The following is a 16,572-nucleotide window of genomic DNA, read 5'->3' as shown; positions in this document are numbered from 1 at the left end:
ACTTGTAGGTTGTTAAATAAACCAATTAACAATCCGAACAGCGTCTTCAATGGCTTAATGAACTATTAAACTGTTAAGTTGCTCCAAATGTTACTGTGGATAAAGCCTGTAATCACAAGTGCCACCCAATATCTCAGTTAGTGCCAACGTTTCCCATCCCTATAATTATGTAAGAGTTGAGAAAGCAGTATTGGCTGACTTTCAGTCTGCCACACAAGCCCAGAGATACTCCTGGAACATTCCATTGATAAATAATAGTAGGATAGACAACATATTACTGGTCTAAATATATTACCGGTTCATCTTCCTGTGACTTGCACCCAAAGATTCATTACCATGCTTACAAGAGCCCTCCATCGGTCCCTATCCTGAGCCAGATCAATCCAGTCCATACCACTCATTCTATCTAAGATCTATTTAAATATTATCCTTCAACATATGTCTAGATCTTCCTAGTGGACTCTTTCATTCTGATTCTTTGTCTACCCATGTGTGATACATGCCCTGCCCATCTTATCTTCCTTGACTTGAAGACCACAAATTACAAAACTCCTCATTATGCAGTGTTCTCCAACTTCCTGTCACTTCACCCCTCTTTGGCCCAAATATTCTCCTCAGCGCCCTGTTCTCGAACACCCTCAGTCTATGTTCCTCCCCTAATGTCAGAGACCAAGTTTCACACACATGCAATACCACAGGCAAAATTAGTTCTGTATGATCTAACTTTTATGTTCTTAGACAGCAGATGAGAAGACAAGAGGTTCTGGACTGAATGGTAACAAGAATTACCCAACTTTTCTCCTCCTAATTTCCTCCTGAATCAAATTTTGATTTGTTCCTACTATCCTACATGCATGAACAATAATAACATGATATCTGAACATACCTTGATACAGAAATCCTGATTTTGTACGAGGGTGAGTCAAATGAAAACCTTAAATTTGTAATAAAAAATCGAAATTTCGCGCCATTATCCTGTAAGTTGGTAAGCGTGCTACAAACAGCGTGCAGAATGGCCTGTAGGTTGTAGCATAGTGCAGATGCACGAACACCGTCACAGCACCAGTATAAGATGGCTGCTCCACTTGAGACTTGCACCAGGGAAGAACAGCATTCTGTTATTTGGTTTTTGTGTAGTGAAGGTGTGAAACCTATTGAAATTTATCGATGAATGAAGTTTCAAAAAAATATTTAAGGTTTTAATTTGACTCGCCTACGTACAATATAATAAGCATGTTTCATTTTTACCTGTTTTTCACATTCTAATCACCATGGACAATAGACTTCCAGGATTTATGCCCAATATTTGGCTTCTAATTCATTTATGAGTAATTTAAAGGACAGGCCATACAACAATCATCTACAAGTGACATGTCAAAAATAAAAACTATTTGTAAGTTGGACATGTCTCTTACCCCAAAACAAAATTTACAAATTTCCAATTTTTGATATGCGCTAGGTACTAATCATCTTTGTACTTCTCAGCATCCACTAGGAAGTTTTCTGGACACTTTTCTATTGGAATTCTCATACGTGGAATACGATGATCTCTTGGTGAGAAGAGGGCAAAGTCCTTGCTCTGATCTGGCATCGGTTTAAGAAATCCTACACCAACTTGTGGATGTACTTTTTCGAAGATATACACAACCTGGAATCAATAAAAACCAAACTGCTGTATTAGAGGATCCCAAAACATTATACATACCTTGTAGAAACCAGGAAGGGGGCAGTACAGAGACTGGGGTACAGGATGGATGATAGAAGAATAGGGGTTTGATTTCTGACAGGAGCAAGAGATTTTCTCTTCTTCACATCATTCAGTGGCTCTGGGGCCCACCAAGCCTCCTATCCAATGGGTACTGGAGGCTCTTTTCCTAGGTGTGAAGCAATCTAGTGCTGAAATTAATGCCTGGAGATATACTTCCACTCCCCTATACATCTTTATGGTGTGGTGCTTAATTAAGCACAGAGACAATTTTACTATGTTTGAGTCCTGCCTCTTACTTAAACTGGGAAGTGACTATTTCACTTAACAGAATTTCTTCACTAAGTAGGTCATGGGACCCCAAAATAAATTTGAACTAAAGGCTTGCAATGGCATAGTAACACAATGATTAATTTTCTGACATTATCTACTGTCCTCATTTTATTTTAGATGATGTTTCAGAGAGAAGACTCTGTCTCCATCCTCCAGTAAAAACCTATTCTCATTCATTCATCTGTAATCTGTCAAGACGACAGGTCCACAGTCTCTTCCAAAACAGTTCCTCCACTTAATGCGATCTAGAGCTTTCTCCTTCAAATGAAAATATCCTCTTCTGTCCCTAAGGTCATCCAGCATCTTCTTATGTCTTCTTCCTCGTCTTCTGGTCACTTCTATCTGTCCCTCTATCTTTCCTTCAATAACTTCTTTCAGAAGGCAGTTAACTGCGTAAGATATGACCAATCCAATTAGCCTTCCGTTTTCTTATTTCATGTAGGATATTCCTCTGCTCACTGATTCTAAATAACACTTCTTCATTTCTCACATAATTGGTCCAACTGATCATCTCCATCCTTCTCCAACACCACATTTCGAAGTTTCCAGGTGTTTCTGATCTACTGCCCTAAGTGTCCAAGTTTCAGCCTCATACAAAGCTGTGCTCCAAACGTAGCATTTCACTAGTTTCTTTCTCAAATTTAAGTCCAATCTGCTGGTAAAAAGATTCTTCTTCTTCTTGCTAAATGCAGCTTTTGCCATGGCAATCCTAGATTTAATTTCACACGTACACCTTCCATCATCTGTTAACAAGCTACCCAAATATTTAAAACATTTCACATTCTCCAGTTGTTTTTGGTCTATCTTTATTGTGACTGGGGTTGGGTGTCTCGAAATTTTCATTAATTTTGTTTTTTCCACATTCATTTCCATGCCATAGCACCTTCAAATTTCGATTAGTCTATCAATCATACCCTGTAGCACAGTTTCTTCCTTAGCCATTAACACAAGGTCATCTGCATATTTCACAGTTTGAATAATTTGCCCTCCTAATTTGAAGTCTCCAAGCCCATTCAGAGCTTCTTTGGTAAGGCATTCGTTGTACAAGTTGAATAAAATTGGAGATAAACAGCATCCTTGTTGAACTCGTCTTCCAATCTTCACACTTCTTGTCTCCCCTCTGTCCAGTCGCACTCTAACTTTCTGATCCATGTACAATTTACTAATCAATCTTCTTTCACGCCAATCGATACCTATTTCCTTTAGGATATGCATTAATTTGGTCCACTTTACACGGTCAAATGCCTTCTGCCAGTCTATGAAGCAAACACACAGTTCTTCATCTATCTCCAAAGTTCGTTCTGCTATAATTCTCATCATCCCAATTGCATCCCTGGTTCCTTTTCCTCTTCTAAATCCAAACTGATCCTCTCCAAGTATATCCTCTATTTTCCTTTCAATTCTTCTTTTAAGTATCTTTGCTATTATCTTTGCTGTATGTGCAATAAGGCTTATTGTGCGATGGTCGCTGCATTTTGTAGCTTTTGTCTTTTTCTTTAAGGCAATCATTGTAACTTCTGTAAAGTCCTTGGGCCACTCTCCACTTTCATATATGGTGTTCATTAGTTTTGTCAGTGTTTTCAAACCACCTTCTCCCAGTAACTTGAGCACATCTCCAGGTACATCATCATCTCCTGTAGCCTTTCCCTTCCTCATTTCCTTGATAGCTTTTTCCACCTCACTTTGTAAAATATATGGTCCTTTCTCGTCTGTATCTACTTCTTCTTCCGGTTCAACTTCTAAGGTTTCTGGCCGATTAGGTCGATCATATAGTTCTGAAATATAATTTTCCCAAATTTTCAGCACTTGCCTCTGATCTACTATTCTATTCCCCTGGGAGTCTTCGATGCCAACATTTTGAATCCCATGATTCTCTTTCCATCCTAGTTCTTTTGTCTTCATGTACATCAAATCATAACGGCCTGTTCTTTGAAATTCCATAATCTCATTACATATCTTCTCAAGATATTCCTTTTTGGCCCTGTCCGTGGCTCTTTTCAATTCATTCCTCAGTCTCCTGTATTTCCTCCTGCCTTCTTCATTGTTGACATTCTTCCATTTCCTTCGCTCCTCCATTTTACTCATCATCTCCTGTGTAACCCATGGTTTTCTTGCTATCTTCTCAACTTTACCTACCAAATCACTGATAGTATCTAACATGCATTCTTTTATATCGTTCCACTGCGCTTCAGCATTTCCGCTTTCACCTTCAATTGCACCGAGTTTCTCTTCTAGAGTCTCTTGCACGCTTTGTCTTTGAGCATATAACTTCTCCAAATCCCATCTAGGTCTGCGCTTTTGGAATATTATAATTTTCTTCAACCTGGTTTGAAACTTGGCAACCAGTAAGTTGTGTTCAGAGTCAATATCTGCCCCAGGCAGCGTCTTCACATCCTTCACACTGTTTCTGAATCGATGTTTCACAAGGATGTAGTCCAGCTGATGCCGCCTCCAATCCCCAGGTACCCTCCATGTGTAAAGTCTTCTCTTTGGCTTCTTGAACCAAGTGTTGGTAACAATCAGTCCATTTCTTTCACAAAAGTCAATAAGCATTTGACCCCTGTGATTCCGTCTTCCTAGTCCATGTGATCCAACAATATTCTGATATGATTCATCTCCAACAGTGCTATTCCAGTCTCCTAATATGATGCTGTTTGTGTCACCTCTTCCATCTTCCTGAAGAATTTCTTCAATTGTGTCATACACTTTTTCCACTTCATCATCTTCATACTCTGATGTTGGCATGTACAACTGCATAATCATTATATCTACTGGTTCCACCTTTAACTTCAGAGCAATAATTCTGTCATTACAAACAATCTTCTTAACAACACTCCTCACTACACCTTTATGCACCACTACTGCCACACCTCTTTCAGCCCATTCACCTCCAGAATAATAGACTGTATAATCACCACTTCTTATTTCACCTTGTCCTTTCCACCGCACTTCACTGACACCTAAAACAGACACCTCATTCTTCTGCATTCTATTGGTCCCAATAAATACGGTTAGTCACCATGTCCAAAGATATGGATTTGATCATCATACTAAGGAATCATCTTTTTTTACAACAAATACCTGACCGTGAATCTTATCCTCAAACCATTTATATTAGGCTCCATATATGCAAATATTATCCTTTGGTGTAAAATTTGGTCATCTAAGAGATCCTGTACTTTCATGTTGTGTTCTTCAATATTTCAGCAATAAAGCAATTTGATATAATTACATTTCCTTACCTTTGAAAATAGAGACAAAATTAATAATACTTACATTAAATAATGTCAAACATTTTTAGAAAATGTTCTGCTCTTCATTCATCAAAGAATTTCATTTACAGCTCAGCTTAACTAAAGTGTTGTAATTGATACCAATGTAAATGTTATTTAATATTTGTTGAGTATACTTCAAGCTGGCATCTTGACATATTTAATTATCATCTGTTACTTGTCAATGTAATAATTAAATATGATACCTGAATTTCTGCATGGTTTTAAAAATTTATTAAGAAAATGTAACCTATTACTTACAGTACTACAAGTCATCACACAAAGTGCTCAGTACTTACTTTCCCAGTCTTCTGTTTGCTTGAGTCTTGAACCTGTCATGAAAGATTAAAACATGTTAATATGTACCAAAACATAACTCTTAGTATTATTTTAAAGTTGTTAAAACCATATAGCAAACTACACTAACCCTTTGCGGTCCCATGGTGCAGTGAGTCTGTCAATTTAAATTCTGTGTTCTGGTCCTGTTGGGCTCAGTCCACCACACATTTTATGAATGTGATAGATGATCTAGAGTCGGTATTCAAACAGTAGGAACTTTCATCCTTGCAGACCATATTTTCATCATATTCAGCAAAATTTCTTCTGTTTTATGCAAGTTACAAAGAAAAACTAACCAGTTCATATTGGTAACTGAAAATAAATAGTTCAGTGCTATTTAAATTAGACCAGCAGAGAATCGTAGTGGTATTTATATTGGACCGCAAAGGGTTAAAGCGTTTAATGATATGTTTGTTTGCCTTTGACTCCAAACACATACTTTATTGATATTATAATTATCTAATCACCAACAACTCTGCAAGAAAAATGGTACAATAATTGGAGAATATAAATGGTACCAAGAGACTTATTATACTTGGAAGAGTTTAATTCCTTAATCAGTTAGAGTTCATATTCCAGCAACTACAGCTCCAAACTTATATCACTGTATCAAATTTCTAATGACATACCAAACCGGTTAACCTTTACTGACTGGGAGTCACATCACTGCAACAGAAGCTGTGCAAATTCCAAGTGGCCAAGTGTTCCACTTTTATAACACTAACGATTACCCCTCAGTTAAAACAAAGTCACTGGCCCAGCACAATTAAAATACCCTGTTCCTAGATGATTTTACACTCAAAACAGAATACAGAGACTAACTCTGCAAGTACCTGGAGATCTAAAATCCCTGTTACTAGACAATATAAATGTTAAAGCAAATTCAAAGTCACAAATTGTCAATGAATAATCCGTCGAGTGTAACAACGTTCTTAGGTCACTTATTTATCCCACTCGCCTTACATGTTTCGGTTTAAAAGAAACCATCATCAGAGGCACGTTACAAACACATGAAACCACTGGCGTTGTATTGTACACAGTATGTATGTAAGCTGCGTGATCTGCTACAGATGTCGGAGTGTAAAAGCACAACACTTTCTAGTAACGTTGAATGCATGTACACCTCTTGCATTCCATCCAAAGAATGCCCTCAAATTGAGCCGTCAATGTTAAAATATTTAAAAACTTAAAACACACAACACACAATGCGTAAGACACATCCGACCAAAAGCATACACAACCTCAAGTTGACGATTCCCATCACCGGGACGAATCAACAAGAAGGAGCCAAATTTTACTTCAAATGTTTTAAGTTTTTAAATATTTTAACATTGACGGCTCAATTTGAGGGCATTCTTTGGATGGAATGCAAGAGGTGTACATGCATTCAACGTTACTAGAAAGTGTTGTGCTTTTACACTCCGACATCTGTAGCAGATCACGCAGCTTACATACTGTGTACAATACAACGCCAGTGGTTTCATGTGTTTGTAACGTGCCTCTGATGATGGTTTCTTTTGAACCGAAACATGTAAGGCGAGTGAAATAAATAAGTGACCTAAGAACGTTGTTACACTCGACGGATTATTCATTGACAATTTGTGATTGATAGTGTAATGGACCAAATATGAAACAATTCAAATTCAAAGTGTTAAAAGAAGTACTTTTAGATCAAAATGGCCTCCAACCTCCACATGAAAATATTTCTCTTACCTTCCATTCTGATTCCGGATTAATCCTTACAGCTACTTCATCCCCTTCTAAAGCTCTATTTCGATCTTTCATGCCTTCAATCAGGATATCCTGACATTTGTCCTGTAAAAAAAATTATCCATTCTATATCTGCAGGAAGACTAAACATGCAACAAATCCCAAACAAAATCTGGACCATGTCTCCTGTCACATATTCCTTTTACTGCATTCTTCTATCATTCACAGAATGTGGCTTTGATTTATCTGTGTAATCCAGAACTATCAGTCTGGAAACTGTTTGTAGTTTGTCTACATTTTAATAACCATTTCAAGGATCCCCAGCCTGAGACAACATGGCATTTGGAGAAGAGTTTTAGGGTTGCATGAATCAGCTGTAACTATATATATAAAGGCTTGTTTCTGAAACTAATTACGAGGTTCATATTCATTTTGTTTTTGCGCAAATCACAAACTGATTCATTGAAGGTCCAGGCTTGGGAAATTTTCTATCAAACACGTCTCTAATTCTTCCTCTGAATTCAAAGTGATACTACTACCATACATTCTTGCACATTCATTATCAATTGACCTGAAAAAGAAACTGAAAGTTACTGCCAGTTTACTAAATTTGATTGCGATTTCATGGATACTCCATACATTAAATTCAGAGGAACTGCCATATAAAAACTTAATGAAAACAAGCAATCGGCTCATGTTAAACTTCATTTAATATTCTTCCATGGAGAGTATCTGTCTAATTTTATGACAACTTCTATAGCTTTTCCTCATGGTTTAATAAAGAAAGAAAATTAGAACAAAAAAATTATAGTTCAATTCCTGGTGGCCAATATGCTTTTATAACTTTCAAAATGGTGTTGAATGGATTCTTGTCGTAGAACTGACTCCACAACATAGAGTCACTGTGACCCCCAGATGGTGAAGTGCTGCTTCTTATGCCATTTGCCCCCAGTTCCATCATTTTATGTTTGTATGCTGGTTGCTGGACTGAGAGAGTTTTACCTGTTGCTGACTTTCAAATACTTAAATCTTGAATCCTCTAGACACTTCATTTTACGTCCATCCCATCTATCTAAACAGACAATGGAGTATTCTTCCCTCTTTGGAGCCAGTTACACTGAAATCCGAATGATCCAGACAACACAGCTATAAATTTTGACATTACTTGGGTCATCCATTAACACACAAGTGCCATAATTCAAATGGATTTTATTAAACAATTCCTCTATACTCTTATTTGCCCCATGCCTTCAATTTTAACCTATTTAATTTATTTTGAAAAAATAAAAGGAGGCTTATGATATCACTTTCTGTCTGTCTACTATGCCTGTCCATCTGCCTGTGTATCTCCTGCTCTAATTTTTTAGGCTTATGAGATCACCTTGCTGTTTGTATGTCTGTGTTTACCACGCCTCAATTTTTCGATTTTCTATGTAGTCAGTGTCATATGAATGGTAAGTAGCTGACTAGTTCTTCCCAGAACTTGTGTCTTCATAACATTATTTCATTTTCAGCTTCATTGTGATGTACTGAACATTCATGAAACAGGATTAGGAATGTTGAATGAATGAATGAATGAATGAATGAATGAATGAATGAATGTATACGGGGTGGGCCTTCTCGGCCCTTGCACCGTGACCTACAGTGATCTATCATGCTTCCCCTTTTGATTAGCCCTTCAGCAATCCTCTGCTTTGAATGAAGAGCAGGATTTTGTACGTGGGGTCATCAAAATAATCACTTGGTTCCATAAAGATTAGGCATGTTACAACACCTATTACTGCATGCACACAAAAATAGGAAAAGAAATTTATTCAGGAGACTTTTGGAACAGCCTGGCTGTAAACAATGACTCATACTGAAACTTGGGTTTTCTGGTATAAATCAGAACATGCAGTTACTTATAGACCTGTGTTAAGTCAATGGATTGGCAAACTCACCGGTGAGTTGATATATGCTTCCTTGTAATTTTTCTGGTTGATACGTATGGAACCTTTAATTAAAACATTTGCTGCAAGACCTGCCTTAACTTCCCTTGTAGATAAGTACTTGTCAAAAGTATTATACTCTTTCCTTCCTTCCAGTGATTGGCTATTCCTAAGGAACAAAGTTTTATGTCAGAAAAAGATTCATGAACTAATCTTATACGTAGAGTTCTTCATGAGAAGATAACAGTCACTCAGCTGGTAAAGATTTTATTGTCTATTACAGTTCCAAAATGTTCCTTATCACAATCTTAACATTCTAATGTAAGATTCACTGCTTACTTAAACTGTATTAGTGCTAGGTTCTTTCAGTACTGATAATACTGGTAACAATTTGTAAGCAACGAAAACAAAAATACTGGAATGAACATCAAAGAAGCAGCAGATGAAGCCAAAGGAAAGCGCTCTTGGCATACCTCTGCATTACAAATAAAATGTGGATGAACCTGGAAGTGATTCCTTCAGTAGAAGGAACTGTTCAATGTTTGATTTTATAATTAAATCTGGTGTATTGTCTTTGTTTTAACTATTGTTACCAAGCACTGAATGCACCATCATACTATGAAGTGTCCCAGAATAATGTTACCACATATTTTGGCCTTTCATCCTTTATTTACAGGACATTAAGAGCAGTGGGAGGTGAGAGAGCTCAGTCAGTATGGTGTCTACATTATGGGCTAGATGGCTGGGAACTGATTCCTGGCAGGAAGAAGATATTTTTCTCTTCAACGTAACATTCAGATTGGCTCTGGGGCCCACCAAGCATCCTACTCAGTGGGTACCAGCGACTGTTTCCCTGGGGGTAAAGTGGCAGGAGTGTGAAACTGATCACTCACCTGCATCTAGTGTCAAGTGCAAGAATAGTGGAGCTGTATCTCCATTCCCCCATATGCCTCCATGGCATAGCTCTTAATTACAAAATTAAAGTGTACGGATAACTTTACTTTTACATTAACTAAACTAAAATAACAAGCATAAATGGTAGTACAGTATTTGTCAACAAGATATTCCTATTGAAGATGCTCAAAATGTCTGCCATTAACACTAAAAAATGTAGTGCAGAGTAGTAACATTATTCTAGGACACCTGTAGGTTAGCACTTAGATTATCATTGATGATAAAGGAGTCTGTCACATATTTTAAATTAGTATCAAAATGTATACCATACTTATTCATCTAATTTCCTCACTGTGTAACTTTTTTCTATCTCTCTCTATGGCTCTACAGTCCTTTGGACCTTGGCCACTTTTCCAGTTTCTTAATCCTACACAGAGTCAGTAGGACTCCTTGGACAGGGGATCAATCCATCGCAAGGACACCACCACCTCATACAGAACAACACAAACAGAGAATAAATGCACACAGACATTCATGCCTTGAGTGGGATTCGAATCCAGACCACAGTGTTTGTGCAGGCAAAAACAGTTCATGCCTTAGACAGTGAAGCCACTGTGATGAGCCCACTGTGTAATTCCTCCACCCCAAATATATGACGAATATGGCATAAGTATGACATATGTAGGGCAGTCAAAAAGTTCCCGGAATTCCCCTGCAGATGGAGAATGAGTGATTAGATAGTGCACACTCTGTTGTGGTGGGAATCTCAGCATGTCTGATCGCAGGCGCAACAGGTCTGGACAGGTTTCAGTGTCATTACTGTTCCCTTTGAATTAGATGTAAGTGTTGGTCATTCAGCGCAATGTCACAATTTGAACAGCGCGTGAACATCAAGTTGATGTGCAAATTGAGAAAATCTGCTTCAGAGACACTATCGGCTCTGTAGCAAGTTTACGGTGATACCGCACTAAAGAAATCCGCAGTTTACGACTGGTTTTCCCAGTTTAAGAATGGGCAGGAGACGTTACAGGATGACCAGTGCAGCAGTAGACCTTCAACATCCAGAACCGAAGAAACGATTGGAAAAGTGCGACAACTGATTCAATTTGATTGAAGAATGACCATCGCAGAGTTGGAGCAAGAAGTTGGTACTGTTACTGGCCATTTCTACGTGCAAGTTTTGCAGAGGTTGTGCGATGCGGTTCAGAGGAAGCAGTGCGACAAGTGGCAGGGACAGTGGTTTCTGCATCACAATAATGCACCAAGCCATACATTGCTTGTTGTGCAGCAATTCCTCGCTGAGAAAAACATTCCTGTTATCATTCAAGCACTGTACTCTCTGGATCTCACTCCGAGTGACTTTTGACTTACTCTGAAAATGGGCCTCAAGGGGACACGTTTCGCAACCATGGAGGACATCAAAACAAACACGATGGCTGAGCTCCGGAATATTCCAAAAGAAGCCTTCCACTGCTGCTTCCAACAATGGTAGGATCGATGGAGCAAGTGTGTGCGCACACAAGGGTCCTACTTTGAAGGTGATTAGGTAAGCATTGCCGTATGTCCTATCATTAGAGTGCTATACCACCATTCCGGGAATTTTTTGACTGCCCTTTGTATGTACATCTGCATGTCATATGGCATATGTAAGATGATTTACAAAAAAACTCTAGAACACAGAAAGTTTAAAAATGTACCACCATATTTGTCATGTATGAAGTACTTAACTTTAAGATGATTCTCGACAAAAAATGTTCAAGAATCCTAAATATTCAAAGCATGCATAACCACAGAAAATAACTTTGAGCTAATGTTTAGTATGTAACTTAAGATGACATGGTAGATGTTGAAACATGTCATGTGAACAGCGAACCTAAATATGTTGCAATTGATGGTATATGATAAGTGATGATAAATAAAGTGATGAATCACAAAAGTATGCAACTCAACCTTAAAATATGATAAAAGTAATTACTTTCTGCATAGTCTGACAAAATGATTATTATTGCTTACAATGCAGTTTCCTTTCTACTTCCACTGCCCATCTGGATGGGATGATCGATGGTCAAGTTCAATGTCAAAAGCAGCCTTTACCTAACTTGGCATTCAAGATCATTTATGGCTCTTGAAGTCACTGATATCATTTGCACTGTTTATACAGCAGTCTCCATTCTGCTTCCTTCTTATCTCCCCAACTTACTGCATTTGCAGCAGAACAAAGTTTGGAAGTCAAGATACTGTACGAGTATTTAAGAACAAAACATTTAAACTGTGTAATCACCATTGTCAGACTTATCTCTATTATCACGTTTTCAGTACCTGCTGTTGTTACACTCTTCAATATGGATTATTTTCATTATCTTAATGACAGAAAGGATGATGAAAATGATATGAATATTCACTCACAAGTGATCAGAAAGAGAGAGACAGAAAAGGAAAACATTCATATCATAGCAATAACAATGTCAGCTCTTGATATTAGCTATGTTAAGTTTAATTTCCTTAAATTACAGACTACAGTGATATACTGTAGCATACCGTATGATGCTGCCATCTATCGACAACAAAAGGTACTTTCCCGTTATCCCGTGTGTTGTTGGATTGGTTAGTTATTAATGATCAAAAACTGCCTAATTGAGTCCGACCCACCCTGTAGATCATAGCCTTATGCCTTTTTTTTTTGTCTTTTTCTGACCAAAGACTGCATTTAATATAACAATATACACCAAAGAAGATGTAAAAATATGGGTGCTAATTAAAGGAGTTTTCAAGGGGTTACAGCATCAAACTGAAGGCTGTCATCACAACTTATTAATTAAGAACTGATTCAGAGCTTACGATCTTTCCGCTTCTCCACCACATGCATCAGCACCGTTTCCCTGAGTAGACTTGGGAGAACACAGCTTTTGGAGCACAAATTTTTGTTCAGACGGCGAATGTGATGATGAACACTGCTTAGAGCTGGTGTCCTTAGTCTTTTTTTTCCTTCTTTGCTCTTTGTCTTCTATTTGTTTTTTGTTCCCATTATTCACTTTGGCACTCACTTCATTAGAATTCAAAAATGTTTCTAGATCAGGCAATCTGTAATTCAGACAAGTACAGTGTCTATAAGCAAGCCCACAAGCACTCCTTCTCCAGTCAAACACCCCACTTCAATTCCCTCTCTGCAGAAAACTAATTTAATGCTCCTACAATAGGAAAGGGGGGATACAAGATTGTACTCAATAATTTCATTTTTATTAATACTGCATCAAAACTTTACTGAACATTATATTTGAGAGATCCAATGTTCAAATACCAGCCTGGAGACCAGCTATTCTGACCATGGGTTTCTATGTTTGTCCTCTTTCTTAATTTACATTACTTTCTGCAATAGTACAGAGAGAAAACTATAGGCACACTAAGCAACTGAATTAGCTCCTCGTAATGGGCCCAACCGAGTATGCATAGTCCATAATAATCAGTAATTTGAGGTAAAAGAAAGGCTTTTTGTAATTCAGATTACAGTTTTGACGAGGAGGGTCCCAAGGTATGAGGATCCGAAGCATAATCATGCAGACAGCCGGCATCTGGGACTCCAGAAATGTTGCTACATTTGTGCCTATATATGATATATGTGTGACTCTACATGAACACATACCTATTTTCTGAATTCATAACTTTTAATTTATCTTTTTTCCTTCTATTCTTCTTCTTCCTTTTCTCATTTCCAGCTGCTGATATAAGTGCATCATTTCCATTTACTGCATCACAATGTTCAGTGCTGCCTGATGCTGTGGAGTGAGTCACTGCCACATTCTGCTGACTTTCCAATTGGCTGACATCACCTTCAACACTGTGTATGTTGTCCATTTTATACACTAATGAAGAAAGGTAATATACATTAAGAGAAACAAAAGACAAGAATTAAGCACTATAATGACCATGAATTCAACAGCAACTACTGATGCAGATAAGCAACTGCATGAGCTGGCAGTACTAATCACAGATTATCTGTTACTAAAAAAAGCAACCAAGCCATTGCCTATCACCAACAGGGGGGATACACATACAGACATACAGATAGCAAGGTGATTTCATGAGCCTACTTTTTTTTTTCATAATAGGTAAAGTAGCCTCCATCTTAGGTGGGTCGCTTGTCATCATGGCATAGTGTGTTCTCAGGTTGCGGACAGAGGAGACAGCCTCTGGATATGGAGGGCACCTGCAAACATACTGAATAAGCAGTCGTGGACACCTGACAAGGGGTGGTCCTCCAGCTTGAGGGTTTGGCACGGGGCTAACCACTCCTCACCGTAAAAAATAAGCTTGTTATGAAATGTCACATTCAGCCTCGGACTTCAACGGGTTCTTTGGACAAATAACCTAAGCTACAGAAAACTGACATGAGATTTGATATGTGGAATGTAAAAAGTCTATACAGGGCAGGTTCTCTCATGACAGTGTTAAAAGAACTATAAGTTAGATTTAGTGGGAGTACAGGAGGTCAGATGGCACACAGGTGGTACTGAACCAGCAGGCAAATATACATTTTTCTATGGAAAGGAGAATAAGAATCATTAATTAGCTAAAGGTTCTTTGTACATAAGAGAAACATATCAGCGGTTAAAGTTTGTTAGTGACAGGATGTCGTTCATAATACTAATATCACTGGTGTGATATTATAGTTCTGAATGTTCATGCCCCAACAGAGGATAAAATTGATGGTATAAAGGACAGCTTCTTTGTGGAACTAGATTGTGTATTCGATAAATTCCCTAAATACCATACAAAAATGTTGTTAGGCGAGTTCAATGGCAAAGTAGGCAGGGAAGACATTTTCAAGCCAACAATTGGGAATGAGAGTTCACACAAAATTATTAATGATAATGGAGTCAGAGTAGTAAATTTTGACACAACCAAAAGTTTTATTGTCAAAAGTACAATGTTCCCACATTGTAACATTCATAAATTTACTTGAACACCTCCTGATGGAAAGATGCATAAACAGATTGACCATATTTTGATAGACAGGAGATGGCATTCAAGTATACTTAATGCCTGATCAGTCAGGGCAGCATTTTGTTATACTGACCACTGCCTGGTGGTAGCAAAGGTTAGGGAAAGATTGGCAGTGAGTAAGCAAACAACACACAGTTCATATGGAGAGGTTCAATCTTAAGAAATTAAAAGAGGTAGAGGGTAAGGAGCAGTATCGTGTTTAAATCTCAAATAAGTCCACGGCTTTGGAAAACTTGGATACTGAGGTGAATGTTAATAGAACTTGTAAAACTAATAAAGGCAATAAATATAAAAATTTCAGTCAAAAGAGAGCCTAGGTTATTATGAATTGAAGTAGCACAAGCCATGGTTCAACAAAGGATGCTCAAAATTATAAGACCAAAGAAAACAAGCCAAATTGCGGTGGCTACAGGATCCAAGTGAAATACAAGGGGATAATCTGAACAACATAAGATGTGAAGCCAGCAGGCATTTCAGGAATAAAAAGCAAGAATATCTAAAAGACAAAATTAATGAGCTTGCAACTCACAGTAACAATAAGAATATTACAGACTTGTACATAGGAATAAATGAATTTAAGAGGGATTACCAACCTAGAGGTAACTTAGGGAAGGATGATAATGGTGATCTGCTTGCACTTTCCCACAACATTTTGAATAGTTGGAAGAATTACTTCTCTCAGTTACTGAATGTACATACAGTCAATGATGTTAGGCAGATGTAAATACATATAGCTGAGCCATTAGTACCTGATCCCAGTACTTTTGAGGTTGAAATTGTTACTGCAAAGTTGAAAAGGTATAAATCACCAGGTAATGATCAAATTCCAACAGAACTGATTCAAGTAGGAGGTGAAACATTATGGTCTGAAATCCATAAACTAATAATTCTATTTGGAATAAGGAAGAATTGCTTGATAAGTGGAAGGAATCTATTATCGTACCAAGTTAAAGAAGCGCAATACAACTGACTGTAGTAATTAGCACAGGACATTACTGCTATCAACTTCATACAAAATTTTATGCAATACCCTTCTCTCAAGGTTAAGTCCATACATTGATGAAATTAATGGGGATCATCAGTGTGGGTTTCAACATAACAGATCAACTACTGATATTTTTTTCATGTGTCAGATACTGGGTATTTGAAATTAGCAAACACTAATGATGGGATGTTAAAATACCAAGCTGAAACACATTCCAACGACAAGTTGTTCACACAAATTTTAACGAAAATGGCATGAGTAGTGTCTATAACTGACTTGAAGAACGGACATGAAGATGACAATATGCCCTAACAAACTGAATATTATCATTTAATTTAGAATACCAGTTAACAGCCTGTATACATAAAGTGAATCCTTACACGTGCACTAACACTGAACACGCAA

At 37.7% G+C, this 16,572-nt stretch overlaps 1 protein-coding gene across 1 annotated transcript in view; it reads right to left on the bottom strand.

The window, feature by feature from the left end:
* LOC111875781 (DIS3-like exonuclease 2) overlaps window positions 1-16,572 on the bottom strand; it is a 33,172-nt gene extending 16,600 nt beyond the window's left edge. The window contains exons 1-8 of the mRNA XM_033750205.1: window positions 16,548-16,572; window positions 14,270-14,385; window positions 13,822-14,041; window positions 13,020-13,262; window positions 9,300-9,456; window positions 7,363-7,464; window positions 5,610-5,642; window positions 1,464-1,648 (exon numbers count right to left, since the gene is read on the bottom strand). Coding sequence (XP_033606096.1) covers window positions 1,464-1,648; window positions 5,610-5,642; window positions 7,363-7,464; window positions 9,300-9,456; window positions 13,020-13,262; window positions 13,822-14,041; window positions 14,270-14,327 — 998 coding nt within the window. The 5' untranslated portion in view covers window positions 14,328-14,385; window positions 16,548-16,572. The remainder of the gene's footprint in view (window positions 1-1,463; window positions 1,649-5,609; window positions 5,643-7,362; window positions 7,465-9,299; window positions 9,457-13,019; window positions 13,263-13,821; window positions 14,042-14,269; window positions 14,386-16,547) is intronic.

This window comes from Cryptotermes secundus, unplaced genomic scaffold (assembly GCF_002891405.2).
Source record: "Cryptotermes secundus unplaced genomic scaffold, Csec_1.0 scaffold775, whole genome shotgun sequence".
Taxonomy (NCBI): domain Eukaryota; kingdom Metazoa; phylum Arthropoda; class Insecta; order Blattodea; family Kalotermitidae; genus Cryptotermes; species Cryptotermes secundus.
Note: the sequence above shows the minus strand (reverse complement) of the source record. Positions and strands in the feature narration are given on the sequence as shown.